At 45.0% G+C, this 27730-nt stretch overlaps 1 protein-coding gene across 8 annotated transcripts; it reads right to left on the reverse strand.

The window, feature by feature from the left end:
- Positions 1-693: 693 nt before the first annotated feature.
- PLEKHD1 (pleckstrin homology and coiled-coil domain containing D1) lies at positions 694-26594 on the reverse strand. 8 transcript variants are annotated; one of them, XM_090141121.1, is made up of 14 exons: positions 21876-26594; positions 21259-21387; positions 17000-17093; positions 16268-16357; positions 15682-15758; positions 13280-13371; positions 10617-10669; positions 10421-10515; positions 9391-9484; positions 8421-8593; positions 7790-7922; positions 6481-6625; positions 4909-5058; positions 694-4290 (listed from the first exon to the last, which is right to left on the reverse strand). In XM_090141121.1, the coding sequence occupies exons 2-14, from the start codon at positions 21363-21365 to the stop codon at positions 4130-4132; spliced, it is 1464 nt and encodes a 487-aa protein (XP_089997247.1). In that variant the 5' UTR covers positions 21366-21387; positions 21876-26594; the 3' UTR covers positions 694-4129. The 8 variants fall into 8 exon arrangements, 6 of the variants coding, with proteins under 6 accessions (XP_089997247.1, XP_089997251.1, XP_089997250.1 ...); XM_090141125.1 differs by lacking the exon at positions 21876-26594 and adding an exon at positions 16463-16500 and having other exon boundaries at positions 18267-21383; XM_090141124.1 differs by lacking the exon at positions 21259-21387 and having other exon boundaries at positions 16268-16500; positions 24010-26594.
- Positions 26595-27730: the final 1136 nt, after the last annotated feature.

Raw genomic sequence — 27730 nt, forward strand, 5'->3', positions numbered from 1 at the left:
GTAGGAGTGAAGTGAGAGCTCTCCTGCCCACAGCACTAACATAAAAAAAAAAAAAAAAAAAGAGAGAAAAAAAAAGAAATCCAATAGGAGCAGCAGACCTGGGAAAAGACCCATCTCTGTACCCCTGGATGGTTTGAGGCAGGGTGCAGCCAAGAGGAACTCAAGACTAAGCAGAATTTACTTATTATTTTAAGCAGTGCAAAGCTTGCACTTCTCAAAATGCAGCAAAAGAAGAACCCGTGACCTCACTTGTTCTATTTATTACAACACCTCTGAAATAGAAAAAGGTGCCTTTGCTACCTTCACAAAATGGCTTTTGTCATTTTTCTTCATCTTAAGTACCAAACCTGCCAAGGCTGAAAAAGATGCCAGTCCCAGCACTGCAGCACCTGCTGTACTGAGTGCTGGTGGGAAGAGGAGCAGAAAGGACTCACAGACTTGTCTGAATCCTCAGCTGGATCTTTCCTCATTCCGGCTTTACAGGTTAAGCCTACAGTAAGAAGGAAAGGAGTTACTTAATATAGGAAACATTATCTTAGTGGGCAGAAAGGCACTGAGGTTCTGAGCAAACAGGCAGGCAGAAGAGCCCAGAGGTGCAGACAGCAGAACAGCACAGCCCCATCATGAGGGAAAGGCCACCTCTGACCAGCATGGCCACGCTCCAACGTCTGACCACAGCCATTCCTCTGGCACCGCCGTTTCTCCCACCCATACAGATGCTTCTCCTTGCGAGGCACAGCATGAGCCACCCCCTGTCCATTCACTTGCCACGGGAAGCACGTGCATGAAAAAGCAATCAAAACAGACATTTTAGTGAAAACCTGTTATCCTTCCTCCAAAGAACCAATACCAAGCTGAAATCCAGCCCACTGTCTCGAGATAAAAATCCATGCTCCAGAGCTGAGGATCACCACTGCCCACATCCCTCATGCTTCATGCACAGCAGCTCTAACACCAGCGACATTTCACCCTCTGTTATTGACTTCTGACCCTGAAGGCAGTTTCCATTTCTTGTCTGCTTTCTCTGCTTTAGAAGCAGCAAACACTGAAGGCAGTGGGGCAGTGCTGCCTGCTTTTCTCTGCCATTTACTTCTGGGCAATAGCAAAGCCCTAAGGAGGCAGTGAGTACCAGAGTAGCTCCCAAACTCCTGTCCACAAAGCAAAAAACACTTCTACACCAGGCAGTGAAACAGCCTGGAGGCTTCCTGCTGCTCACATGGAGGACTATATTAACCCTTAGCACAGCCTGTGTAGGAGCCACAGCTCTTGTTGTGTACAAGTAGGTAAGACACAGACACTACAGCTGGCAGTGCCCACACATTAACACTGTTTTAACAAAGCTCTAAAAGAGTCAACTGGGAAAGTCTTCAGAGGGAAGAGAGGTTCCTAGGTGGGAAGACTCTCCCAGGGAGCTTATGGGGTCAGGGCTAACAGGGCTGTTGTCTACAGCAAGGAACAGCTGAGAGAAAGCACTTTGCCACAGGTGGCTGAGGGCATGGCTTGGTTCCACCTGCTTACCTGAAGCCAGCAAGCTGCGTGAGATTTCTGATTTAGATTTGATATATCCTGGATTTAGCATTATTTCCATTTTAAAGTGCAGAGGCTCAACCTAGTAAATAAAGTGGAAGTGGGTGGCAAGGGTGAAAGCATTTTGCACACTGTCCTTCAAGAGATGATGCTCAGCTCGTACAGCAATCCAGTGAAGCACAGCAAGTACCCTGGCAGTAAACGAGCATGTCACAACAATTTGTCTCTATTCTTGCAGAGGCAATTTAACTTCATTTCAGTAACAGTGTGACAAGAACGCATAGGAATTCACTCTGGTATCAGTGTAACTTTTATTTACTTATTGCTGTCAATATGCAGTAAAGGAAGATCAGATGTGACTACCTCCTGAGTACAGTACTTCTGTAAATTATGACATTGTGGCATTTGATTGTAATAGATCAAAGTGTTCCATTCACAAGCCACCAAGTGATTTTTTTAATGCCTTGATTACAGATACACATTCTGGCTGTACTTTTCACTGCATCTTCCAGTATTACATGATTAAAAAAAAAATTGCAACTGGAAAATAGCCTGAGAGGTTGATAGGACAGTGCAAAGGGGATACCAGCTCTGCTTTTGTTTCTCAACTCTTCATCCTTCTGGGAACCAGAATTAATTTCTGGACTTCTAGCATGCAAACTAGAGTAGGAAAAGCACAGAAGGATCAGGTATACTACGGAGGGATGTAAATTTTATCTTCCTGTCCCATCACCTGTCACTGTAAAAGTGACAGCCCTCTGTGATGAGCCCTCTGGCTTTTTAAAACATCCCATTATCTGGCAGAAGGATAGTGGTCAGTAAGTGGCTGAAATGGAGAGACCATGCCTTCAGTGCTCATCACACACTCCCCTCTAGAAGCTCTCAGCATATCACACTCTGCACCCTCCACCAACATCAGTGCCAGTCCCACGGATGACAGGACAAGGTCCCTTCCCTATCTCATCCCTAAATTCACCCTAGAAGCAGCATGGAATTGGAAGGGAACGACTTTGGTGGCCAGAAACAAAGCCTGAATATGCCCAGTACCACAGCCTGTATGGAGGTAAGCAGCCACCCCAGTCACTTGACAAAAAGGGCACATGTAATACTCAGGGATACAGACCTAACTGCCAGAGTACTGGGGCTCTTAAGACCCCCAAGTCCTAAGCAAGCTCTGCTTCTAGCATCATCACCTTTGTATGTTTTACATCTTTGTTTCCTGACTTATATCACAGGGATAAAGAATCACTGAGCATGCTTATCACGTGCTCTGTAAGCACTAAGCAGTGCAGTTACTATGATGTGGATAATTATTAGCCAGCTGCTTTTATAAAGGGGAGGTTTGTACCACAAAGCCATTCCTCTCTCTCATGTAAAACACAAGATAACCAACTACAAGGTAAATACTCCACTGTGACAATCTCATGGTGAACAATAAGGAGTGACCAGAGGCCAGCCAGGAGCCCACTTCTGATTAAGCTGTAATCTCCCATTCCAGCCTTGGCTTGCTGGAGGTCCAGGCTAGACCATGATAGCTTGGGCTGCAATTAAAAGGACTGGCAGAGAGCAAAACAAAGTGCTGGGTAAGGGCTATTTGCTGCAGTACACACTGAAGTGGATGTCCCCACCTCCTCAGCCCTAACATCTTGCTGCTGACAACATTTAATTTACAAAATGGTAGTAGGTGTCATTGCTGAACACTCCTCACCCCACTCACCTATCCTTAAGCTTGTTTTCCTGAGGTGATGAAAAAACCATCAGAGTCAAGGCTACTCCACACTGAACCTGCCTACCATTTTCTGCACAGATCTTTTCTCCTCCTCCTGACAGCAACATAGTCAGTTGTCTTGATGCAAAAAAGTGCAAAGGTGTCCCCAGGATGTTCTGCCTACAGTCAGCACAGCGTAGCCTTCCCTCCAACTTGCATTGGTGCTGTTGAGTTATCTATCAGATCTTTGCACATTATGCTTTTGGAAGCAAATTATAGAATGGCTTAGGTTGGAAGAGACCTTAAAGATCATGTAGTTCCATCTCCCCTGCCATGGGGAGAATCCTCAGGTTGTCTTCACCTTGCGCTGCTATCTCTCTACTTAAAATGTTGCTGCAGCATAAGATTGCCTTGCACTTGATGTTATGGTCTACACTGAGGAGGCAGTTTCCTACAGGACATTAGGTGGAACAGGTTAAACTGTGTCAGCTGAGGGTGGCTACACTGAGTGCAGCTGGGTGGCTGAGGAAGGATTTCTCAGAAGCACCTGTTTTTAGCAGGCAGACTAGGCAGCAAAGAAAAGAAGAGGCACTTCCTAAGCTAAGGCCAGTAGTTCACTTTAACACCAGCCACAGTATCTTGGCAAAACATGGCTTAATGTAAGCAGCTGAAGCAAAGAGACATGATCCAGAGTCATCAGCAGGGAAGGTCTGCCAGACAACAGGGAGCATCCAAACTAAAGCAGAGACACTACTTAAGGGAACTGCCTTCATACAACTTCCCACCACCTTCCTCACCAAAGGATGCAACTCCCTTCTGACCCTAATGCCTGACTGCTTAGTGTTTGCAGAGCTGAATGGCAAGTTGAGATCAGAAGTCCCCTCTCAACAAGAGTCACTTTTCATCCCCTGATGATGAATCTTTGTGCGATCTCATGATTTGATAGAGTGTCTCACGGAAGTGCTGGTGCCGGCTCAGTCTTTTGGCTGCCTCCTTCAGCTCCTCAATGTTTTCAGCTTCTGCATGTGAGATGATGAAGGACTGGGACTGCTTCACTGAAACAAGAGCAGCACAAAAACGTCAGCACATTCAGTCAAGGGGACAAACCAAAGAAAGCCAAGAGAGCCCCTGAGCCATGCAATCATTATGACCAAGAGCATAGCCAGGGATGAACTAATCATTGCACCAACAGCTTCACCTTACTGTTTTCAGGGAAGGAAAATGCTGACAGCATGGAAATGCATTTTTCTTCTTTGCAAGTCCCTTGCTTTATCTCTTTCCAATGTTATGGTGCTGCAAAAACTGATCTGACCTCAAAGGCAACCATTTTGAGTACTGGACTAGGCAAGACATTATGCAGGTATCCCTTTCAACCTAGCTGCATGTGAATGCTTAATCACAAAGGAAGTCAGCTTTGAGCATATTTTTTTTGTAGAGACCAGGAGGCATCCCAGCAGTTACTGCATACTTTTCCACATACACAAAGAGACAGGTAACTATGCAGATTTGCTGCCTGCTCTTCAGATAGCAAAACCCAGGTTAGCCCATAGTTCCATGGTACTGCTAAGAACTCTGTATTATTAACCACACTTGCAGATCTTACTGCTCTTTCAGCCTCATCTGCATGTATCTGCTCCTGCAGGGCACAGAGGAAGAAGCTGCCCACTACCTACAGTCATTCCATGAAGCACTGGCTCTCCGGCGGTGAAGGCGGCAGCTCTTTATGCGACGAGTGGCAGCTTTGTGGATGTACACAGAGTTCTTCATGATCACGGGCATCTTGGCCTCCAGCTCGGCATTGCGGATGCACTCTTCGAAGAATTCTGAAGAGAATACACCCCTATGAGCAGTGACAGGAAAGACACTGCAAGCAGTGAACCAGCCAAAAGGGACTACACTCAGTGAGTCAGGGGATGATGTTCAGTACTTCCCTAGATCTTTACAAACAACATTTTGTGAAGCACCAGGACATCATCAAATTCAGAATGACAGAAACCTCTAGTGCAATACTCAAACTAGACAAAGAGTAGCAATCATCCATTCTTCTTTTGTCTTTCCCACATCTGCTAATGATATAACTGTAGAAAGGCAGTTTACTCTCCTTGATATTATCATACAACTTCTCAACTCTGTCACCACAGAGGGCTCTGAAGCCTTAATGGGCATGCTTTCCTTGAAGAAAGGTGATTGTTTATCTCTACTCTACCCTCCTGAGGCCCCATCTGGAGTACTGTGTCCAGGTCTGGAGCCCCCAATACAAGAAAGACAGGGAGCCATTAGAGAGGGTCCAGAGGATGGCCACTAAGATATCAGAAGGCTGGAGCACCTTCCCAGTGAAGACAGGCTGCGGGAGTTGGGCTTGTTCAGCCTGAAGAAGAGAAGGCTGAGAGGTGACTTCATTGCAGCCTTCCAATACCTAAAAGGAGCCTACAAACAGAAGGGGAACCAACTCTTTGAAAGGGTAGATAACAGCAAGACAAGGGGAAATGGTCCTTTAAGTTGAAGGAGGGAAGATTTAGGTTGGTTATTGGGGAGAAGTTCTTTACTATGAGAGTGGTGAGGTGCTGGAATAGGCTACCCAGAGAGGTCATAGATGCTCTGTCCCTGGAGGTGGTCAGGGCCAGGTTGGATGGGGCATTAGGCAGCCTGGTCTAATATTAGATATGGAGGCTGGTGGTGCTTCCTGTGATAGGGGGGTTGGAGCTCGATGATCTTTGAGGTCCCTTCCAATCCTGGCCATTCTATGATTCTATGATTCTATGATTCTATGAAATCCTAGAACCAGTCAAGTCTTCAACTGCAGAAAGGGAGGAGCTGGCAACACTGTCATGGACACATCCAGATGTGCCATGAACAGACAGGGATTTCTAATAGCACAGCAAATATTAGTGGTAGAGAGCTGCAGCAATCACCTAGGAACACTGAGAAATGTGTGCTATGCCACAGCTTCCCTGTTTGACCCTTTGGAAAGCCTTTACACTTCTCTCTGCCCATAGGTTTGTCTTTCACTACACAGGGAAGTATGGAGTAATACTGCACTCCTTTGAGAGTGAAGCATCAAGCGTATGCACAACATATTCTGACTCCTCCAAAGGATGGTGAGGTTAAGGTACAAAGAGAGTTGGGAGGGCACTCCAGGTGCAGCCTTACTAATTTGGAAACCACTTTTTGAGTCTGGGAAGATGGGAAGAAATATTTCCTCTTGGGGCTTGCTCATCAGTAGAGAAGATGGATAACAGACTTACTTCTCAGATTACTGACATCTGCTTTCATCTTCTCCTCCTTTTCCTTGTTACGATCCAAAGAATTTAAGCCTTGCTCCAAGCTCTGCAGTGCTTCCTCAGCTTCCCTCAGTCTCTTTTCCAGTTCCATGCGCACCTTCACCTCAGCCTGAGGAAGACGAAAAGAACAAATTCTCCTGAAAATAGCTTGTGTATCAGTAAGCCTCCTGCAACTCAAAAGGTTTGCAAGAGACCCAGTGAAAGATTAACAGTAAGGAAAACCTATAGAAATAAGACAAAATTTGTTTATTGTATCCTCAGACAGAACTGAAAGTCCAGATATTTTAGCAATTCTCCTCTATTCTGACTTTCCTTTTCACAGCTACCTTTTCATCTTATGAACAGTATGAAGTCAAAGATAGTACTCCACCTGAATTCATACTGATGGAAGTATTTGAATCTGAACTAGAATAGGACACCCTTCCATCCTAAATAGACTTGAAATAAAGGCAGTCAGTTCCCACAAAGGAGTGGACAGTAATTAGTTTCAGAAACAAAATACGGTAAAAATTAGGAAAAAAAGGGATGAAGTAGTAACTTAGTAAACAAGCATAAGTCATACAAACATAGGTCAACTTAGCTTTAGTACGGCCAACTGGAATGTTAAAGGATAAAAACTTCTTAGAGATGCAGGAAAAAGATGAGATGGGGGATACTTTTGGACAAAATATTCGGAGAAGGATTTTGAGTGTCTAACAGCCAATAACAACTTATACTTTACTTAGTTTAAAATAAAACAACATAACTTTGTCCAATTGCCTTTGTCTAGATTGCCATTTCTCTAATTACTGGGACAAGGGAAGAGGGCTGCTACCCCACCTGCATTCCTCTGATTTAATACCCATGTTCATGAGAAAGTTGAATATCTCTGAATTTCAAATCTTCAGATTGATTCACAGAGCACACGTAAGGAGGGAAGACTCGCCCAGTTCTACAATTTCTATACTAGCATTTGAAGTAATCTTTATTCTTGAGTGCGTCTACTGTCCTGTATTATTGCCCCACCTTCGTCTTTAGGTGATGCTTTCACATGAACAAAGGGAAATAATTTTTACTGAATAGGTTAATCAGCATCAGAATGAGAAAATAAATAATAGTGCTACACAGATACAGCGTGGCATCCTCGTGTGTAACTGTGATATGAAGCATAGCAAACAAAGAGTTGTGACCACAGAATAAGAACAAATCTCTCTTTTGATGGAAGATGATCTGAAAGAAAAGTGAAGGAAGTCAGGGCCCAGGGATAGCAATGCACGATGCATATAGTCAGTACCTTGAGGTCTCTCTCTGTCTGCTGCTTCTCCGCAGTCAGCTCTGAGAGTGAGTTCTGCAGCGCTTGTGACTGGGAAGAGTAAAACTCCCGCTCCGCCTCCAGGGCTTGGGACCGCTCCTCATTCTCCTTCATCCTGGAGCATGGAAGAGAGAAAGAATCCCACCATCCCACCCCAATATGACTCACATAAAGGAAGGGCCTAGGTATGGAGTAGGGGCATGTGTAACTACCAGGCTGCCATGAGCAAAGAGGTGCTAAAGGCAGCATTATCTGCATTTTCACTTCAGTAGTGCAGGCATGGCTGGAAAAAGCCATGTGGGCAGTTCCTCAACTTTGCTTTGTGTTGGCAACCTAAAAGAAAGACAGCGGACAGCCACATCATGAGGCACCACAAATCTTGATCATGGTAGATCCATCCTCTCTACCTCATCCAGAAGTTGAAAGTAGGGATTTCACCTTCTTTCAGGCCCTAGGGTAAACATGGGAAGAGTTTGAGGTGTCCCTAGCTTTCTGGGTCACCCTTTCTGATTGCCTCCCATCTGTGAGGAGAAAAAACTACCTCTTTTCCCTCTAGAAGACATCTCAATCCACATCCCTGTCATCACTGTAAGAGCCTTTGTCCCCATTTCACCTCTTCTCTGCAAGAAGTTTCTCCTCCAGGAGTTGCTGCATCTTCTCTTCAATCTGCTGCAGGCTGCAGTGCAACCCCCAGCTGGGGCTTTGCTCCTTGCTAGGACTGGTTGAAGGTGGGCTTTCATTTGTTTCCAACATCTCCAACATTTGCTGCTTTTCCATAGAGAGCTCCTTGAAGAAGGACAGAAACTGTGAGCATCAACCAAGTCTTACATTTCTGCTCCTTTTTCTGTCTGGCTCCTCGTTATTGAGTTCTTCCATCTTTACACCCATGTTCCTCATTCAGGTTAAAAACAGGTAATACAAGGCAATAGGATGTACCATGCTGCAAAGTGTTCGGTCTGTTGTATAGCTGAAGTACAAAAAGCTCCTTCCCTAACCTTTCCGATCTTTTTTTCCTACCCATAACTGTGGTTAGGAGAAGATTTCAGGAGGAACATCCTGAAATCCTGTCCGGATTTTGAACATCAGCAATAGATCTTTGGACAAGCTTGTAGGATAAAGGTTGATTGCCTTCAGCAAGCTAGTTGGGCTGAAATTTCACAAAAAATATATGCATTTAGAGAAGTCATTTTTTACCTCTCCACCAGAGCAACACCAAGTCAATAAAAGAGTTTAACACATCAGCACTCCATTTCCTAAATTGTTGTATGATATACAATTCTCTGGGAACAATGCTTCAACCTGCGAGCAAAGATACCTCTCCGCTACTCTAATTTCTACCAGGGCTTATGGAGCTACTGTTCAAAAATCAAATAGCTGTTTGGTTTGCTGGGTTCCTTGCCACTTCTAATCCTTTTCTGAAGAGGATTTTGGCCTTCATATCAGCTACTGAAAGAATCAGTTCATCTGCACAGGGTTGACTCTGACACTAACAGGTTAGGTGCATGCTACAGGACAGCAGTGCGTTCAGTCCTGGTAACTCATCACAGACTGCTGCCATTCAGAAGGGACAAGTGGTCACTCACCTCCAGGTTTTTCTGTAAGGACTGAGTCAGGCTTCGCAACTCTTTCTTTTCTTCCTCCACTCCATTAAGGGAGCGGGCTGTGAGCTCTAGCTCCCTAAAGAAGGAAAAATGGCAATAGCTATGGCAGGGGAATGCTAGCCCCACAAACCACATTCAGACTGCACAGATTGTGGACTTCATTGCAGGACCCGCTACTGATGGTTGGTGCAGGCAATCCTCAAGAAGCAGGAATTCCAGGCAGGAATGTGCCAGAAAGCATCACACCTTGGACAAACTACAGGCATACAGAAAATGAGCTGTGCCTCCCGGTGGAGCAAAAACCATCCCCTACGGGCTTTGCTTGTGAGCACAGGACCATGATTACAGCTCGCAGAGCACAGACAGCAGGCATGAGTAAACAGGCGTATATCTATGATAACAAAAAAGGTTTATAAAAACCACTCCAGCTTTTCTGAGATGTTGTTTAGGGAGAAAAAGAAAAGAAAAATGAAGAGAACAACAGCAAAAATGCCATTTCAACACTCAGAATAAAACCCTTAGCTCTTTCTTATGCATTTATTGCTGATATTCTGCGTAGCGTTACTCTCAAAAAGACAAAATTATTCTTAGTGAGGCAACTTCAACTTCCACCCATTCATCTGTGTGTGCAAAATCTGGCTGAGATGTCTGGAGTCCATGGGGCTGGTGCAAATAGAACTGGTTTTGCCATTGAAATCCTCTGATATCTGCCTGTTGCTATACAGCCTCAATTGAACCAGGGTTTGTTTATGTCTCAGTTTCTTGAAAATGAGGTTGCTGGAGTCTTAAATAGCAAATGAAACTAGGATGTGTTCTATTGGTCAATCAACAGCATCAAATGCAAGTAACGGACATCAGCCATTCCTGTTTTGGTCAATACTGCATTTATCTCCTCTGTAAATAGGCAAAATCAGTGAATTTTATCCACTGCTTTGATCCCTGACCTCACCAGCACTCCCAGCAAGTGAGGAGTTGGTGTCCTTCTCCCGCCCTGCCCAGCTCATGTCCTCACCTCCTGATCTGCTCCTGCTCCAGCCGCAGCTCCCGTACCACCTCTTCAAACCGCTGCTTCTCTGCTTCCAGCACCTGGTTCAGACGCTCCAGTTCCTGCACGAAGAGAAGGGGCAGGAGAGCACTCCGCACTACTTCCAGCCTCCCAGCCCTGCCCCAGGGGAGCTGAATGGAATTGGCTTGTGAGGAACACCCACCTCTTTCTGCTCCCTCTGCAGACACAATTCTTCTGTTTCTTCCATCAGCTTATCTGCAAACATATGCACAAACAAAGGCCAAATGCAGACAAATGCAATTTCTGTCCTGGGGATGTTTATGTGTGAGAAGTACTGACTGTTGGGAACTTGCAAATGCATTACCTATTGCTCTGTGCATATCTTTCTGAGAGACTCCAAAGGCTGAGATTACACTAATAGGATGCTCTATAATTTCCCTCCTGCCAAATAACTTAATAAACTAAACAATCTTATTGCTGTGTACTCCTTCCAAAGGTTCCTCCCAAGGTTTTTAAAACCTTAATGAACAACATTAATGAACTAACCTTTGCCACTCTCTAGCTGAGTTAAGAAAACAACCTCCTTTTTGCTTCACACATGAGGAAACTAAGGCATGGAAGGGCTAAGCGGGCACACAGGGTTGCTCACAGTGTAGCAGTAGGCTGTTCTCATACATTCCAGTGCCCCATCTTTACCCACTCAGCACCCTCTGCACTAACCCCTCCAGGTTCAAGTGGGAGAAGGTCTCCCAGCTTCCCTCAAGCTGGGAGTCAAGAGAGGGCTCTAAAACATACTACAATATCCGAATGTATGGGGAAAACCACTGCCCATGCAATCAAAGATTTCAGTTTACTAAACCTGCCTAGATGCTCTAGATCTTTAGGAAAATCAGTAGAATAACTTTACCTAGAAAGGCAAAGGTCTATAGGATCTTTCATAAAGCATATAAAGTTGACATCTATGAATGGTTTACGTTGCTACCAGTTTCCTTGGTATCAGAGAGCATCACTACTGATTACAACTTCTGGGAGACACACAGACCTCTGCCTCCTTCCCACAGCAGTGCTCTTCATGCCAGCACTAACCTTTACGCTGCGAAAGCCCTGCTGGCAGCCACTGCTGCCTTTCTGCCCACTTTCATCCTCCTTCTGCTTGCTAGGAGTCCACACAGCTGAATTACAAATACACAGAAGCTCTCACACCTACTCTTTTAACTCTCCTTAGTGACGCCAAGCCCAAGGCTTGAGGGGCTTCAGCAACAACCGTGCCTGAAAGGGAAACCTGGATCCCAAGTGGATAAGGGTATATGGAAGGGAACCCCAAGGGGACTTGGAATTCCCCAGGGCAGGGATGAAGGACAACATCTGTGTTCTTCAAAGAGCATTGACATGCTGCCAGCAGCAGTGCCTGACCTCAAAACTTAGCTGCAGGATGGACATAGACAACTGAAGATGAGGCTAATGAGGCAGAAAACTCAACACTTAAATAGGAATAAATGTATAGCTGCCTTCAAAGAAAAGTAACCAACTGTGAAAAATCACCAGCTAAGGATAATCTTGTCATCACAGACCAAATAAACCAGTGAAGTATGTATTTTACACTTCAAATATCTTGCTTTGCACAGGATGTGTTTTAAATTGCTGCTGTATCATCTTGTCTTTTACCATACTTTGGCCTTAAGCTCTTTATTCAGCTCTGGTATTTGCAAAACAATTTGATAAAACTTTGCTGTTTCTAACTTTCTACCTATCCCTCTAGGTTCTTCTCTCAGTGCTCCCTGTTATCTCTGCGTAAGGCATGGAGCCACTTCTCCCTGCCTGCCTCACACATGAGCTATTTATCCATCAGCTCCCACACGACAACATGTCTTGATATGTAAATTATGATCACTGTTATATGTGAGATGATCTATGGAAATCACCCTTGGTCAGTAGCCTGATGGTTAACAGTAGACAGCAGGAGACAGTTTGATGTGTCACTAACCTGAAACACTAAGTGTGTCACTAACTCACCTACTGCAGGCTGCCTGGGCGAAGCACTGGACTTGGCATAGGATGGGTGATGTGACCATCAGCCCACAGCCTAGAAGGGGTGTTACACCCACCCTGTGGAATGCTTTGCCTAGCTTATTAAGCATCTGGGTTGAAGAGGCTGCTCTCCCTTGGCTCTTACTATAGCAAGTGTGGAGAGTGACGGTTTCACCTCCTAGGGCAGCCAGAGCAGCCAGGGTACTGCTGTCCAGAGGCTGGTTTCTGAGAGACTGCAATATTTAACCTCCAGAAGTATCTTCCTAAATTATTCCATGTTCACTTGGAGAAACTGCTCTCACCACTGCCCACAGAGACAGTAATAGAAATTAGCTATAAGACACCACAAACAAGGCCCTGTAAATGCTCCCACTTTGAGCATGAACAACGTGGGGAAAATGCAGACAAAGACCAAGCAGACATAGGCTAAGGGGAAAAGAAAACCCAAAACTACCATATATAAAAAGCTCTTATCAAGCTCAGAAACACCAGCCCTACTTAATTCAGGACACAGAGGTATTGGCTGGTAGCCTGGTGAGCAGGTGAGACCAGCACATCCCAACAGTTGCACAGGGCAGTCAGCAGGAGCTGTAGGACTGCAGAGTTCTGGCCACGGCACACTCTTCCTTTCATGTGTGGACTCTGATATCTGGATCTTACCTTAACTTTTTAATTCCCTTCAGAACCAGAACTTTAGCTGCTGGCTATTCAAAAGCTTCATCTTGTAAAAGTCATCAGTAAAACTTGATAGCTGCTTCACTTGACTGAGTTGACAATTCCAGAAAGGCCAAGTGACTATTTTGGGTTTTACAGCTTTTAGAAGTAAGAGTTTCCTACCTACATACTCTTGTTTTTCCTTAGCCAGCTGCAGTCCTTGGGCTTCCAGGCTCTCGATCATGGCTTCTCCCAGCTGGGCGTTCTTCCAGGTTCTAGGGAGAGCAAACACAAAACAGACAATAAAAGAGATCTAAGGGTCCCACAAAGAGGGGCAGAGGGACTCAGCCCAGCCATCCACCAAGGAATTCAAGCACACTCTCAGTGGGAATGGTGATTCTCTAAATTCTTCTCCACAAGTGACTTAGAAATTTTCCTGACACTAAATAACAGAAAGTTTACAGGAGCAGCGCTTCAGCACAGCACAGCTATTCAAACATTCCTCCAGTGTTTCGGAGATTGCTGTACCAAGCTTAGTCTTTAAGTGCTCCAGCTGCAATGTGCTGTACTTGGAACACATTAAATGGATCCTGACAGACTTCAGAACCAAATTTTAGCTTTTAACTCAGCTAACATCCAATTTGCTGGCGAGATTGTCTTCCATTGTCCAATTACTATTTTAGCCAATTTTCCACTTCAAACGTTAACTTTTTATTGGCCCCTTCCCACAGTTTTTTATCTTCAGCCTTTCTGGTATCCGTCATCCACCCACCCTGCAGCCAGTCACTCTCTCCACTAAATTGGTAAGCCACTAGAATTAGCTGTCTGGCCCTACTCTGAGATAAGTGCCTCTCCCTGTAAAAGCATTGAGGGATCAGAGATAAAAGCCAGATGAGAAGCTGGCAGGTATGGAAAGTTAAAGGAAGCAGGCATTTTCAAAGAATAGCTTGCATTATTGTAGTACCATTGACCAGAGGATCTCAAGGTCTCTTGAAAACATTATGAAACTAAGCTGCAAAAAAAGCCTCTGGAGCAGATGCCCATTAGTGACTGAGTTGATGGACAGAGTAGGCTTCAACACAGAGACTAAATAACCAAGGATACAGACATACAAATCAGAAACAGAACTAGAAATTGAGTTCACTGCTCACTTCTATAGATTTTCCATTAGATAACAGTAGCTACACAGATAAAATACATTAAATGCACATGTAAAATTAATCTCAATCTATTTTTATAGGTGCACGCACAGAAAAAGCAATTGCTGCCCAGAAGTTTTGTCTTCTTAGATAAATCACAAGGGAGCTTACGAATTAGATGCCTGTAAGCCTTCCTGCACCAGGCCCCTTTGTGAGCCATTTGAATCTCTTATAAAACATTTTCAGCGCAACCTGTGCTTTGTCTCTGACAGAAGTGAGACAAATATATTAAACACACATCACCCCAGGCACCTCACACCTCCAGCAGCCCAAGCTCTGAGCTCCTTGCAGACAGCTGGGTTTCTTTCCAACTAATGAGCATTTTGGATATTTCCAACACACAGAGGAAATTAGAATGCTAATTTAAAAGGTGATGTTGTGCCCACAGGTAGACCTCTCCATCCTGAGTGAGAGCACATGGGTGTGAATGTGTTTTTCCACTGATGTGCTCTGATGTAGGATGAATCTGGGCCCAGAGAAGCCACCAACAACTGAAACAAGGGAGGGAGAGTTTATCATATAATTACATGGAGAGTTTCAAAATGGCTGCAGCCTATAATGGCTCTCTTTATTAGATTCATGTTTTCAGTGCTCCCTCCCCAGCCTCACAAGATGTATTCCTGTCTATAACGTGAAGTTGCCTGCATGCCGTCCACACACTGACTACAGCTGAGAGGGGGGTGCAAATACTTGGTTATTTTGTATTTCTTTCCATGTGAATTTTCCTTAGAAAAAGACATGTTACTTGAAGTACTGTAAAGCGCAGAGCCAGAAAGGCTCTTGGAACAAGTAGAAAGTGCCTTCTTAATATACTTACAAAAAGAAAAAAAAGAAAAAAAGAAAAAAAAGCCCTCAATATTGTATCGTATATGTAGCAACTCTACTTACTATCCAGTACAATCATCCTCTATTCCAATCCTTTTGCAGCACTAGAAACATCTATCCAGCTTTGCCTGCATTTTACCTCATCTGTGCACATCCACAACCAGTTTCTAGAGATGCTTTGTACTTCATGGTCCATATGGCACATGTACTGCCCTAGTTCCCTCTACCTAACAGCTCAATAAGAATGTGCAACGGGGGATGAGTAGATGGGACACAATGTATGGCCCCTTAGGGATTCAGGCCAGTTGGAGGCAGAGCTGTCTAAATAGGTGGTGTGAGGGTCAAGGGTATACTTTGGCCAGTGGCCTAGAGGAATAGCAACAGGGAAGGGATCTCTGCTTAGAAGACTACTGGAAGCAAGGAGGAAATGGCGTGGTGAAGGATTTCACACATACCGAGCCACTGGTACAAGTGCCTGAGCTTGAGTTGGCTCTTAGACCATGGCAGCCACAAATATCTATAGAGCAGATCCAATAAAAGAGGGAACAGAAAGCAACTTACACTTTTCCAGACTCCTGCAACATCTCCAGCCACTGAGCCTGCTCAAACTCTGATTCAGCCGCTAGAACGATGTTACCCTAGAACAAGGGAGGGGGAAAATAAAACAAACAACAACAAAAAGAACAGATTAGTAGGCTGGTGCCTTCCATGCCTGTGTGCCCAGGGCATAGACAGGGCACTGCTATGGCAGGAGGAGACATTCACCTCCATGGGAGGCATCATATGGGACCAAATACATCATTCTTGCTTGGAAGGAGATACACACAGCAAGCAGTCATGGCAAGAATAAAGTGGCAGGGAAGAGGAATAGGGGGAAATGAGCTCTCGGGCTCCCAAATCTCCATCTACTGATTTGCTAGTATACCAAGAGCTGCTGCCAAAAGAGGAAGCTTCCTTGTTTGTTGCCAAAACAGGAGCAGTAGCAAAGATCTGAGGGGACTTGAGATGTGAAGCCACCCTCTCTCACAGGATGGTTTGCCCAGAGAGGGTAAGCATACATTGACAGGGTGGAAAAAATCAAGCTCCACTCATCCACAATAACTGCTTTTGTTTTTACCTAGAGAACATAAAAAAGAAGTCTACTTACATGGAAGTCTTCATGAGAGATCTTTATGGCATAAGGCATATTGGGCTCTTCTTTGGGTTCCACAATGCATCCCCCCAGGGGTATGACACCCTGGGGATGAACCAGAGCACTCCAATCAGTCATCAAATTCAAGTTCAGTGCTTACAACTAATCAGGAACTGAGCTGCCATCCTTGGCCGCTTGTGGGACCCTGACCTGCCTTGTATATTCCAGAGAGGCAATAGACACAGCTCCTGAAAAGCAGATGGATTCCCATTACCACCACCAGGAGACCTCCAAGTGGTGTTTGAAAGGGGGTAAAGACTGCTCCCCTGCACCCAGCTTGGAGAAAAGGTTGAGGGCTAGAACTCAGGTGTGGAATCTGTTTTATCAATGAGTAGGTGATCTCTTGAGAGGAGCTTAACAGCATTTGCACATGTTAGTACAGATTAGGAACAACCAGCAAAGCTGGTTGCCTTTGCCAACAGTATTCTCACAGCCACAAAATCAGTTGATGAGGAAATTGTGCAAACCAGGGGACACATCTACTATTAAGGGAAGAATTAAGGCCATGCATCTGATGAGCCAGTAAGAAGCCTGAAAGAAACTGACAATTCTCACTTTCTTTTTTTTGAGGCCTCCCTGGCCTTACGTCTTCTTCACTTGCAATCTTATAAAAAAAAAACAAAAAAACAAAAAACAACAAACACTTAGGAACAGAATAACTTCCTCTGCCACACAAACACTGCTCACCTTAGGGTGGATATTGAAGTATTTATTGCTCTCAAAGCTCTTCTTCTCACTCTCAGCATAGTAGAGCAGGAAACTCTCCTTAATGATGAAGAACCTTTAGGACAGAAAAGAAATAAATTCTACTAGAACAGAGTTCTTGATTCACAGCACAAAATGACGTCCACCTGAAAGGTGAAGAGTTGACCATTCCCATCTAAACTTCAGCTGAGGTGCCTCACTTCTGTCCAAAGGTGGTAGTGCTTCACAGTGAGCTCTAAGTTCTAGCATGCAGCATGAAGACAAACCATAGCAGAATTTACTGGCAGATAAATGGGACAGAGGTCTGCACCCAAGAAAGGATCCCAGCCAAAGTGTTTTGACATCTTGACCTGTCCTATTCTGTCTAGTTCGTGTAGTGGACTCAACCTATTGGAAGAGAACCACCACTCTTTTTTAGTGGCTCTCTCACACAGGCTAAAAGCAATTACTAGCTTATTTTTGCCATCAGCTTCCTGCCACCCTCTGTCCCCTCATTGCCTCTTCCCAGCATAAGCCAGAAAGGAAGCATTCTCTCTGTAACACTGAGTCATATGGCAGGGAGAGCCACGAGGTAGCATCCTCGAGCAACTCTTAAGGCAAAACAATTGTCATGAGAGCACTCAGGAGCTGAAATGAATTGCACTGATATTTTTAAGCGGAGCTGTTGGCAAAATCTTCTGCCACTGGCCTTCATAAATAGAAGGAAATTTAATTTTTTTTTTTATATGTGTCACATTAAAATGTGCCATGTTCTGCACAGTTAGCCTTAGGTATGCTCGGATGAATGCTGCATGGTAGCCACAAGCATCAGCTCCTGTAAAGCAAGCCTGTAATTTACTGGAGCATATCCTCAACATTGTAATTAAAGGAAAACCACTTCTAACTTATTTGGATGTTTGAAATTCCTCTAGGAGAGTCCCTCTGCTTGAAGAAAATTGATGTTGCATTTACCCTGCAGGTAGTGGTACAGGAGAGATATTTGACTTCCCTTAAATTCAATCTGAATACCTGCAGCACTCAACAAAGCTGAAGGGCAGCTGAAAAGACAGGGACTAGTTAAAGAAGTTAACAACAAAGAAAATGTTTTGCACTGCTCTATAGAAAGATCTGCAGTGAGCTCAGGCTCTGGACCTACCATGAGCCTGCTTGAAAGCGCGACAGCCCGTGAACACCTGCACATTTACACACAGAAATGTTCAGAGCGTACAAAGAGCCCCAGTTTCTCTTTTCCTTGCCCGTTCATCTGTACCTGCTGTGTTGCCACCGGCAGTGTGGAGATGCCCACTTGCTGTGTCAGCAGGACGCTGCTTTCTCACACATTGACCAGCTCCCCCTCGTGTCCTGATCACAGCCTTGCAAAATTTCATTGGATGGAACAGCATGACCCAAGATTCAAGTCAGTCTTCTGCGCTGGGTGTATTCAGTCAGCCGGAGACTGCAGAGGAGCTGAGAGAGGGGAGCGCAGCCTGCAGCACCAACCCAGACTCTGTATTACTGTAAGAGGTGGCAAGGAGATGGACTGTCCATGGGGCACAATTGTTCTGGGAAGCACCATCCTAAACACCTCTCACCAGCATCGCAGGTAGGGGAGCAAGGCTGTTTCCTCGTGATAGCAGGTGGGAATGAGGAGAAGCATCCCAGAAGAGGTGTGGGGCTGAGCTGTGCACACAACTCTGAGACACTGACATAAGGCATTTAGCAGATTTGGCACTGGGCACATCTGTTGGACACAGTCAACAGATTTGAAGGAAACATTTGATAGGCAGCTAAAGATGCTGATACTGAACTACACACCATTTCTAATCTAGCCTGCTTTAACCTCTGTTATAACCTTCACTTGTTACACACTTTTGGGACACTCAGTGTTCCTGATAATCCCCACATAACGGATTATGCTCTAGTGGAAAAACAAAATAAGACCACAAACACTGATCTCTCCAGATTGACATGCCTCTGACAGATGAGTGAACTTTCACACCCCTGACCTCACGAGTGTGGTGAGAATCTGTGGGTATTTGGAATGAAAAAGTATAAAAGCAGGATCTTAAAAAAATATAGTAAACAGAAAAACCCACAGGCAAATAAATAAGAAAGAACACTGGACATCAGGTTAGCTGGTGGAAGAATAAAGAAGTTAGGAAACTGAGCAGTATACTAAGCGCCTGGAGAGCAGCAGCAGAGGGAAAAGAGGAGGCAGCACTCACTCTGTGCAGTACAAGGAGTGCAAGAGTCACTAGGCAGCCCTTTGGGTCACCTGTCCTCTGTTGTTAGATCCTGCTCTGAGAAACCATTAGAATGACAGTGTAATAAAACCGGAATAGATGAGGAACAGTGACGAGCAGAGGGACTCGGCTGTGAAAGCAGAGATGTGGTCTGCCCGGATTAGCCGTGCTGATCCATACCGAGCCAGCAGGGATACCTGCTCTCTGGGGATAAAACGCTGTCTTTATATCACAGAGGGCTAATGAGATTAAGTAGCTAATCATTGCACAAGTTTTTGAAATGAGGTGTTTGCCTTACAACTGCTGCACTCTGGCTGCCCTTGCCCTACAGCAGGTTTCAGGGCACCAGCCCAGGAGCACACGTGGCAAGTCATTGCACAATTGCAATTGCAACAATTCTGATCCAGGTCTGGCATTTCAATTGCTAAATCATCAACCAAAGCTCTGGATGCTCTGTCTGGACTTTTTCCCCAATCCGTTATCTGTGCAGTCTCTATCTAAGAGATAGGTATCTCTATCAAGCACAAGGCACTTTTGGCTGGTGCCCTATTGGTGTTATAGAGCAGAAGCCAGCTGTAGAGGCACTTGATGCCCTGGGACAGCCCCAGATCTCTCTGTCCCGCAAGAACATGACACAAGGGGTCACAACATGGCACTACCACATCACTCCCATCTGCCCTATGCCAATGCCTCCTTATGTCCCACTGCCAGGCTCAGCCCAACCCTGGGACCAGCTCTCACTCCCATCATCAGCTCTCCTGCTCCACAGCCCTTTGGCTCTAGAAAGCCCTCATTCCAAGTCCTACAAGCACCTCAGAGAAAACTCCCATTTCCCAAATGCCCCACTGCTCCCAGGACCAGCTACTGTGCTCACAGCAACCCTACCACACAGTGCCCTGCACTGCCTCCCATCTCCTCCCACTCGCTGTTACTGAAATATTTACAGCTTGCTTAGGATGGGGGACTTGTAGGAATAGAAAAGCACTAAATAAATAATGACAGAGCACCAGGCCATTTGCCTTTAAGAAATTTTGATTAGGAAGAAGAAAGCCTTTTAAGAACGTGTTCTTCATAGTAAATTACCTTCCCCTATGTTATTTTGTCGACTTGTTTTCACCAACAGCCACATTAGTTTCCAGACATCATTCATTTCAGTAGCAATGCTTGCTGAGCAGGGAACACCAGCACAAGCCCTCTCTCTAGTGAAAAAACAGGCCATCTCTTTCAGGAGAGCAAGCACAGCATAAAACCTGCACACGTCACACAGATGGCCACAAGCACACCACTTCCCCCGCTAGGTTTAACTACCTATTGGGCCAAGCCATCTTGGTAGGTTTAGATTGAAGTTCCACAAGAGCAATGTCACTTTCCAGCCCCAGAGACGGCTTGGTTTCCTGTGGGCTTTTGTTAACAATTAATCTGGGCCTCTTCCCAGGGGAAAGACAGGGGAAAAGGAAAACAATACTTTGATTTTCTGGCACATTTTCATCTGAGTTATCAAACTACAGAAGCAAGGTAAGGACTGTTATCCTTCTTTTAAAGACTGTGACAACAGATATTGGGTTAGAAAATCTCTGGCAGTAGGAGGAGGAATACATAGAGCTTTACAGCTGCAGGTCTTGAAACTGAACAGCTTGCCAATGACATCCATCAGGAGTGACACTGTCCTGCATCCCAAGAATGCTGGGAGGATTAGTCCATCAGATCGCATAACTCCCAGGAACCACCACCAGAGTTGTGCATAGGAATGTGGTACATTCCAATGTGCAGAGACATTCCAACCCAGCCGTCTTGCACCAGGGAGCTCGTGGAAGAAACAAGACCCTATTCCGATTCTGCAGTGCCTGTAGGATAGGGTACGGGCATGCAAAGAGGAAAGCACACTTGTGTGAAGCAGGCTCAGGACAGCAGGGAGGCTCTGCCTGAAGCTTCACCCCTCAAATCTGTGGCATTTAACAAGAGCCTGAGAGCTTAGCTGACGCCCCAGCCCCGCATCCCACTGCAGCAACCGCAGCTCACCTCCTGGACCACTTTGCCGACTGCCTCCCGAAGGGTCTCTTCCACAGCACTCCGTACAGCTGCACTTTGGTGCTGATGTCCAGAGCATCCGAATCTGCCTGCTCCATGGATGGAGAAGGGGACACGGAGCTGGATTTGGAAGTGAACATGATAGATGGGTTTGGTTCCAACTCTCCCCCTCTGCTCAATGGCTCAGAGAATCCGATTAAACGCAGCGAGCCAGAAGGACACAGTCAGCCCGAGCAGCACACAGGCTGGGCTACGGGCAGAATCAATAACGTGGCTGCTCAGCACTCAGTCAATAATTCCCTCCCTGATGCACAGACAATGAAGCTTCTTCATTCCATATGGCTTCCTGATGCATTAAGAACAGAGCACATCCCAGACTAAGAAATGAATTAAAAAAAAAAAAAAAGCAAAGAGAGCCTGAAATCAGGCAAACAGGAGGCACAGAGACCTCACCAGGCAGAAAGTCATAATATAAGCATAAGTGCCTCCGTGCAAGAGCCAGCCAGGAAGGTTATTGCACTCAGCATTGCAGCAGCCCAGGCAGCAATCGGAGCGAGATGGACACTTGGCTGCTGAACATCTCTCACACATACCCCCAAATCTTCTACCTGGAGGCAGGTCTTCATCCACCCAAGGGCGAGGGAGCAGAGCAGCAGGAGCCAGCGAGCTCAGCCTGCCTCCATCTGCCCTCTTTGGGTTTTGTGCTAGCCCAGCTCTGCCCACCCATGACACTCACGTGGCTGCTGGGTCTGTGCTGGGCAGTGTTTGTGCTCATCCTTAAAGGGCCGTCACTGATGGAAGGTTGAGGATCACAATGCTGTCTGCCGTGTTTCAGCCTCTATGTGCTGTCAGTACAGTCTCTCCCCCCTCCCCCCCCAGGCTCAGCTGCTTCTGGGACAGACCACAGGTGCAGGAACACAGCATGCAGGTCCAGATCCCAAAGCCCTTGTTCACCCCTGAGATCATCCTTCCCTGTATAGACACACACACTGCTCCAAAAACACTTCAACCTCCGTAATACCCACAGATAGCACATTGTCACCATGTTGTTCTTTCCTGGGACCACCTCCTTCAATGGAACATGGTGGCAGAACCACCAGCTTTGCTCCTTGAAATGCATCTGGAGCTTTGAGATATCATATAATCAATACATGCTGTGAGACATCTGCTCCAGTTTTGGCTTATGGCACCCTATTTGCATTGACATCGATGCTGTAATCACCAAACCATCAGCCATTACTCAGAAGTGACACCCTGCAGGCACGCAGTTCAGGAACTAGCTATGTGCCATAGGATGCACCAGAGCTTTACATGGAGACAAGCAGCTTGGAGAGCACTTGCAAAGCATCTTAGGCAGAAGAATGATCTGCCTGCCTCAAGGCCATGTGCTGCGTTTGGCATTGGAGCAGTTACAGATGTGGATCCCTGATAAACACCACTACTGATGGCCTAGATGAGAGACAGCAGCCCCCGCGCCCTGCTACTTCCCCAGCTTTGTCTGCTGGCCTGGTTTCAGCTGGGACAGAGTAGATTTTCTTCATAGTGTCTGGTATGGTTGTATGGGAACTGCTGAATCACAGCCTGAACCTCTGATTGATCACCTGAGGTGAGAAATGAGTCAGCCACAGGAGCAGAGGTGAAGGCAATTCACCTGTGCTGCTGGAAGGGATGGAGCCTGGCTCCACCTCTCCTAGACCCATTTAAGAGCTAGCTACCAGGAGGGAAGGATCTCTTCTGGAGATCCCTCCTTTGGAGTTTTGCAGTGAGCCCATGACACGAGTAAGCACTCTATCTATTCTCTTCTTGTATAATAGCCTGCTAAGCCAAACTCTCTGGTATATTTCATAATTGTAACATCTGTATATTAACTGATTATACAATGGTGCTATGTTCTGGGGATACTGCGTACCGTAGAATATGAAAAAGGAACACTGCAACCAGGATTTCAATCACGAGTGGGAACTGCAGGAACTGAATTGCTGTTGCTCTTCATGTCCCCTCTTAGTCATTCTGCTGTTCCCTCAGCTCTAATCTGCAGCAACCTCTGCTCCTTCTCCTCCCTGATCTTCCTCCCCACAAGGACTGGGCTCATGCTGCTAAGGACAGCGAGACAACATACTTCTTGCCTCACTGTGCTGTGGTTATCTGCAGCTTGCCCCTCTGTAAGTTAGCAAGGAAAACTTGACGAAGAGTTATTACAGTAAAAGCCATTCAGGGTAGCATTAAGGCTTGCAGCAGGTTTCAGCAGCCCCTTTCACTTCAGTGTAACATTAACGACTCATATAAACTTGTTTCTTTAGACATTAGCATCCATTAACATCCACAGACTCCAATACAGTGATATATCATAAGAAATCACCGTGTGGGACACAGGTTGGGCACACAGGCACAGACCTAGCATTACTCCCAATGGCTGTTATTTTTCCAATGATTTCATCTTGGATTTCAGAATTTCTACATACTGTACAGGTTTGGTGTCAGTCATAGAGTTCACTTTTCAGTAGCTCTACATGTTTTCTGAACAAAGCATTTTTCTTAATCCAAAATTCACTGTAAGGGTTTGCTAGCTTCTACGTATCTTAGGCAAGAGGCAAAACCACTGTGGCAAGAAGGGAGAGCGCTCTGCAGCCCTGCCTGGGGTGACACCTGGGTAAGGCTTGCATGCATCAGCAGAATGGTTCAATTTGTAAGCTGGAACAATAAATAAATGACAGCTCATCACCTCTTTGCTGCAGTACTCACCCCTAGTGAATCTCAGTGAAATGCTGATGGAAAAGGAGTTTTTTCCTTTAACGAAGGAACTCTCTGCAGCCATCATCAGGAAGCCTGAAGCACCACAGCTCCTCAGTACTGAAGCTTTCTATGGCAACTTTTGTCACGTAAGTGCACCCAAAGCACTTCCTCCTTCCTCACAGCTTCACAGGATTTACACCAGACTGCAGAAGTCATATCCAATTACTCAGAAAAACATTTTTATTAAATACACTGAAAGTATCTTGGCTTGCAAATTAAGCCAGCATAAAGAGATGATACTCCTTTCCTAACCACAAGTCCTATGAGCTAGCAGAAGAATAACAGCAATCAATCAGCTGAGATGCTGCTTATTGCTCAAGTGACACACAGCTCAATCACGGCAACTGTTAGTCATGGGATTGTCAATAAACCTATAGATAGCAACCACAAGAGAAAGAAAAAAATCCTTTTGCTGCTGAAGTACTACTAAATCCTCTCTATCAAGGGCATTGCTTAAATGGATGTGTGAAGACTCTTTGCTTTCGGAATAAATACTTCCCTCATCCCCTGACAGCACCCTGAAATTGGATGTCTAAAAGCCAGTCCTGCTTGCAGAGCAGCTGAAGAGTGCAGACAACAAGAATACCTATATACCAAGTCAAGTCAGAAACTTAATCTTATTTCTAAAGGCTAGTACAAGAAAGACATTCCCAGTACAAGAGATGGACATACCGGAGAGCATCTAGCAAAGGGTCATTGAGATGGAAAAGGAACTAGAGCACATTTCCTATGGGGAAATGCTGAGAGCTGGGACTGTTCGGCCTGGAGAAGGCTCAGGAGTGATCTCATCAATGTACATAATATACATCCTTTGTCACCGTGCAGGTGAGGGAGCAGTGGCACAGGATGCACGGAGGTTCTGGGGTCTCCTCCTTGGAGACATTCAGAAGTCATGCCCAGACATGGGCCTGGGCAGCTTGCTCTGGGTATACCTGCTGGAGCAGGGGTTGAACCCAATGGACGCAGAGTGCCCTGCCAACTTCCCTTTTCTGCCATCAGCACCCTCAACAGCATTTAATTAGTGCCATGCTAACCAACTTGGCACACTGCCAGTTACCCTCCATGCTATTAGGGAGGTGAATTTAGATAATTACCTATCTTCAAGCTGTTGAAGGGGTAGCCTCACACTGTAGATGGCTTTAAGACATTAGCATTTCCTCAAGTTTTATCACCCAAGGTCAACTGACAACAGTTTCAGACCACTTACTTGAGAAACTGCTCTGCAAGGGTCCTGCACAGAGTTCTGAAACAACTATGCAGGTGTTTCCTCTGGAAACATCTTGTGACTGACATTCAAATTTTTACTTACTCTTCAGCTGCTTCAAGAATCCAAACCACAATTCTAACTTTGCACTAAATCCTGATGGTGACCATAGCATGCAACTTCCAAAAATCTGCAGCACATAACATGCAGCTGACTGAATTTTAGCATATCTTTTAAGAAAACCTGCAAATGCTAACAATAACTCTGAAATGTTCTGTTGTAACAGATGAAGATTGCTCTGCATTTTTTTTTTACTCAGATAAAATCCATTTTCAAATCTCTTCTCAAATCCCTTGCCTAAACACCCCTTATAAACACTTAAAAGTTAATTAGCAACTACTATTTGGAACTCAAGAACACGTCATAAGCAAATAAAACACTTCCAGAGAAATTCAGAAGCCTGAAAATGATGTAGTATTTTTCCTTGCAGAAAGAACAAAATCAGCTCTCAAGTTACAATCTGTACTGGGGTTGAAAAAAAAGCTTAGTGAGCTGTGGCTTAATACCAGCTTTGATTTCATCGCACACAGCAGGAAGAAGACAGGTTGCCTTCAGGAAAACCCATGGCAGTACTGACATCTAACTGTAATGCCAGAGAGCTGTGAGGAGGACTGCACCAGGATCCCGTGGCAGTCATACAGAATACTGAGATGTGAGAAGGGGTCTGGCAAGAACAAGATGGGATGAAAGAAAGAACAAGCAGAAACAGTTTTTCCTCATTTCCTCAAGCATTAACAGTTTTTCCTCATCTCACAAAAGCAAAAGGCAGGTATGGTTTTGCATACATACTTCTCACCCAAATCACACCCACTCATTTGGGAGAGCCTGCTCTGCTACCAAGTCTGCAGAAAAATGGAGTAACTTAGCATTTGCAGCTTGGGCTGGGGGCTGATTGTTTTCATTACATCCTAAGCTCTCAGTTTTCTTTAGCCCTAGCACGTCCCCATCAGTCTTATTCAGCCATCACCCTCTGACCCTCCTAACATGGAAGGTCTCTGCCTTGTAAGCAGGAAGAGAACTTCAGAGCAACACCAACTCCTAAATGCTCTGTGGGAGACAGAAGTTGTCAAATGCCCCCCTTAAGCAGACCTGTCCAATCATGTCTGTATTTATTACTCTGAAATCATTCACTCCATGTCTAAATCGACATGCCAGACTGCCTCTCAACATGCAGTCAGTTTCACGCTTCAGATTTCCAAGTGGTGCTCACATATTATGAAGGGAAGCTACAAACACAATTACCCAAAAATAAATGGCATTGTCTGCAATGCTTGCATTCCATTTAAATCTGTCATTTCTCTTTGCAGGAGCTGTCACAAAATCCCTATAGTAAATGAAAAGCCAACACTGAAGCACTGCACCTAGTAAAAATTTAATATAATAAAACAAATTGAAAACTGCAACATTATTTTATAACCATTCACAATTAAAGTGGAAAAATTATAAGGCAGCCATTCATGGAATGATTTTGTGTACAAATGGTTTGAAAAAAGAGACATTAAAATTACAGTTCCATACAAGGAGACAGGTAAACAGCAATGACCACACCATGTTCTTCCCTGGAAAGCCAAGGCTGCTAAGAGATGTAAGAAAATCAGAGAAAAATGATTTTTTTTTTTTTTTTTAAGAAGTCTGAAACTCAAATTTTCCCACCACAACACAACCACTTCTCCTCCCACCCCAAAACAGTAATCACGTCCTCCTCCCCCAAAGTCCCATGCCAAGCAGCACAGAACAGGAAGAGAGCAGCAGATACATTTATTCCACAGCGTTACTCTGCGTAAAGCTGGTAACCACACCACACATCTGCTACTGTCAAAAGCTCCTTGATGACTCTGAACTAGCTCCTGAATAAACATAGTAGTTTTCCTGGGTCTCCTTAACATACTTTTTCTAACACAATCCAGCTGGAAATGGTTCTTTGAAGTCAGAATTAACAGCAGGTTTTTGCATTCAACTCCTGGCCATCTGACATCACAGGGAATAATTATCAAAAACTCCTATCTTGGTGTGACACCCTCACACAAGTTAATGATAGAGCAGCTTCTGCACCTACCATCAGGTGCTGAAAAAACCTATTTCCCTTTTTTTTTTTTTTAAAGAACTGTGAACAATAAAATAATTAGAACAGTATGGAAAGTACCTGACCGCACTGAGATGAAGAGAAGCACAGCTTTATTTCAGTTTCTACAGTCCATTAAGAAATCATTAACTGGAAAAAAAAAAACAAAAAACCCAAACCCAGTTGATGAGAAGATTATAGACTTCCTGGAGGGATTTAGAGAATGAAAGAGGGAAAATGCCTGGCGCTTGGTTAGTGCTATCTGCTAGACCTACTGCCACCTACCTCACAGTAGAAACACAAGCAGACATGGCTATTACAGAGAGAGTAAAGAAGAATTTGCT

This window comes from Phasianus colchicus, chromosome 5 (assembly GCF_987193195.1).
Source record: "Phasianus colchicus chromosome 5, bPhaCol1.hap1.1, whole genome shotgun sequence".
Taxonomy (NCBI): Eukaryota; Metazoa; Chordata; class Aves; order Galliformes; family Phasianidae; genus Phasianus; species Phasianus colchicus.